We start from the raw sequence: 3,462 nt of genomic DNA on the forward strand, positions 1-3,462 counted from the left end.
AGTCACTCTAGCAGTGAGATCGGTGGCATATCCATTTAATAAATAAATACAATTTTCATCAGTAAAACATGAACAAAACATTTGTTCATATGTATGTTCAAAACATACATATGGAATAATCAACATAGCAGCAATTATGTACACCTCTTTAATCCTAAATTTGCATGTATCAGATGCGGGGGTGGGTGGGAGGAAGGAACTATAAAGTCATGGTTTGGCTGGAATATTCTAGCCACCAAGATGCAATTGCCTCTTTTTACCATCCTGATTTCTCTACATGCAATGTGTGTAAGGACACTCCAAATTGCCCTTTTACCATTAATCTTTTCTAACTAATTTCTTCTTAAAACTGGAAGATACATTGATGCAGTAGATTCCGTATAAACGTATACTTATTAATACGGCTTCTGAATTTGAAAATATCAATTCACTCACCTAAGGAATAAACTAAAAATAGACAGAGTGTGATTTGGAATCATGACTGATTAAGCAATTTGTGAGCAAACTATTTATTCTAAAGACCATTACTGTCTATTTATAAGCCCTTCTAGTGAACACAAGTGGATTGTAACTACACAACATATACACTATGCTTTGTTCATTGAAGCATCAAATGTTTCAAACATATGCACACAAGAATATCAATCCTACTCCAAATTTGATTGCTTTTTTAATGACTTAAAAATCAGGAAACAATTTCTCCCTGATTCAAGTTACAAGGAAAACCCTTTTAAGAATAAAATCAATTAAAAGTTTATTTGTCCTGTATTATAAGTAATTGTTTAACATTCCATTTTGAGTAATAATTAACTTTTGTTTGTATCATAAAGCTATAAAAACAATGTATGAGAATGCTAAATAGTAAACAACTATTCAGATAGCCATATCAACATTGTGAAATAAGTGAAAATCAATAAGCAACAAAATAAAGGTATATTGTTAAGATGAATACCCTATATTAAGACTGTAGTTTTTGTGAATCTTTAAGTATTTAGAACATCCTAACAGGTAAATAAGGATAAGATTGAGGAATTGAAGACAGTTAACTCCAACTGCTCTTCCAGATTAAAAAAAAAACTTACTATAATTAATATTAATCAGAAAAAAAGAACATTGTATCTTGTAGCAATGTTTAGTTACTTTAGTTATTACTAATATCTAAGAGCAGCTCCATTATTATTAAACTGCACAAGACAGTAACATATTATGTTCACAAGTATTATCTGGTTGAGGAAAACAGCTAATACTATCCATAAGTGGGGAAAATAGCTAATATTTGGTATGGTTTATATTTCTTAAAATAATTAATCATGTCATCAAACAACCTACTTTTAATAAGACTGAAAATGTAGTAACACTTGCAAAACATTCTGAACAAGAAGGAAAATGTCTATCAAAATTAAACAACTGAACTGCATAAATTTACTTCCCTATAAACTGATGGATAGAGGAGCTATTGTAATAATAGTACTGACTTCCTTTCAGCTAATGCAACTGTAACATAGCTGCTATACAGATAAAACTTCCTCTAAGGGTCAGCTGTATAAACTGCCCATTTAGTATCGCACTTCCTCTTTTTTTAAAGAACTGTTCAGCATACAGTTCAAACTGCAGAGCATTAAGAATTTAATTAACAAAGCAGGAAATGGCACTATGTTGTAAATGGTTTCAGAGCTTCGTTAAAAATATGTATTTGTTACCCCTTTGTTAATGTTGTTATTATTCACTTCTACAAACTACCGTAACAATTTTATCCTATCCATGCCAGACAAAAGTCTATATGAAAGTGCCTCTGAAACATCCCTAAGGAATAGTATTGTATAAAATAATGTCTAGACTACTGGACCCCAGATTCAAATCCTAATTTTGTCCTGAAGCAGAATTCAGAGACTTAAGTCACCTTCTCCCAGCCTTGTGGCATTTTTGCAATGATCAAATGAGAAGACAGCAAACTAGGCATCTTGCCTTGTCCTTCTGAAAGAAAGGTGAGACATAAACTTAGCTAAGAAATACTTACAAATTAAATCAGTGCTCTCATAATATGCTTGTCAATAGTTTTCTGAACTAACCCATTTTGTTTAGGTTTGCAGGCTTCATTGCATCTTCTATTACTGGTGTGAGGCATGGTCCTACAATGTCTAACCCAGTGGGTCCCAACCTTTTTTTGACCATGCCCCACGTAAGCATTTCTAAAATCCTGATTGCCACCCCGACATATAATTCTTACTATTCAAAAAGTGAACTCCTACTCACTAAAAAGGCCATTAATTTGGTTTAAACAAAGTTCCAATTGCCCCCATTAAAAATCAAATTGCCTCCCTGTGGGGCTTAGGGTCCATGTTGGGACCCACTAGTCTAACCCAACTAACACCAAACAGTGTGGAGCAGGGGTCTCCAACCTTGGCACCTTTAAGACTTGGGAACTTCAACTCCCAGAGTTTCTCAGCCAGCAAATCTGGCATAGAAGTCCACAAGTCTTAAAGTTGCCATGGTTGGAGACCCTGGTCTGGAGAAAATTGGTTTGGGGAAGGCTGATCTTGCCACTGCCTCTAATTTCACAATATATAAATACTAATTGTTATACGTTAATTAAATTACTATAGGTTAGATTGTCTGCTTAACTTGGGATAATTTCAAAAGATCTTCAATATCTTGTAGGGGCAAAGATTCTTATATAAAAGGAAAAGGATGGAGAGATAATGCATGCATAAGTTTATACGGTACCAAAATCAAGCGTTGAGTGAATTTACATTAGATTCCTTAGTTTCTTGGGAGCCAAGGGGCCCGGACACCCCTTCAACTGTCAACTTCATCGGAGAGCAAAATCCCCCTTTACCTATCCCCTCCAGCGCCCCACATCCGTCAGAAGGAAATCCGTCAGAAGCAACGACCTACTCTCCACAGATAAGACAATTTATCACTGAACAAATCAACAGCCAAGTAACCCAAGCAGCTTCAAGTGGAACCGGACGGGTAGAAAGATCGTGGTCTGGATCAAAGGAAGTTCTAGAGACTCCAGTAACACCAAGCCATCTCCCAGGACAGGAAGGGAGAAAGCGGCCGCCAAAAGCCCCTTAAAGCGGTCGGAAAAGAAGAAGGACTTACTTTTCTGAGCTTGGAGAGTTGAACTCCACACCAATTAAGTCCACCGTTTCTTCAGCCCGGAGGCTGGGGAAAAGGAGAGCGAGCCCGCAGCTCAGAAGGAGCCTCTCTGAGAACGGAATGGCCCAGTTTTTGGAACTTAAAAACAGGGGAAGTGAAAACCTAACCAAGAAGAACCGGCGAGGCTCATTCTCGCCTCAGCCAGTCCCGCTGCGCTGCAGAGAGGAACCTCAGGCGCCTTGCAAGAGGCTACTGTGCGCTCCGGCTTTACTTCCTGGTCGTGGGCAATTTGCATAGTTCTTCTGGAAAGGGCGCGCGGGGAGGGGTGGGGGCTGCTTTGTTTTAAAAAGAGAAGTAAAG

The 3,462-nt window shown here is 37.5% G+C and overlaps 1 protein-coding gene across 3 annotated transcripts in view; it reads right to left on the bottom strand.

Annotated features, from left to right (window-relative positions):
* Nucleotides 1-3,372, bottom strand: part of LYN (LYN proto-oncogene, Src family tyrosine kinase) — a 42,759-nt gene extending 39,387 nt beyond the window's left edge. For 2 of the 3 annotated variants that reach the window (XM_058175382.1, XM_058175381.1), the window contains exon 1: nt 3,106-3,372. Coding sequence is in view for 1 of the 3 variants with exons in the window: in XM_058175379.1 (XP_058031362.1) it covers nt 1,901-1,960 (60 nt within the window). In the remaining 2 variants the exon portion in view is untranslated. Of the gene's footprint in view, nt 1-1,900; nt 1,975-3,105 lie in introns of all 3 variants that reach the window. The other variant, XM_058175379.1, reaches the window with a different exon arrangement.
* Between the last annotated feature and the right edge of the window lie 90 nt (nt 3,373-3,462).

This window comes from Ahaetulla prasina, chromosome 3, assembly GCF_028640845.1.
Source record: "Ahaetulla prasina isolate Xishuangbanna chromosome 3, ASM2864084v1, whole genome shotgun sequence".
Classification (NCBI taxonomy): Eukaryota; Metazoa; Chordata; class Lepidosauria; order Squamata; family Colubridae; genus Ahaetulla; species Ahaetulla prasina.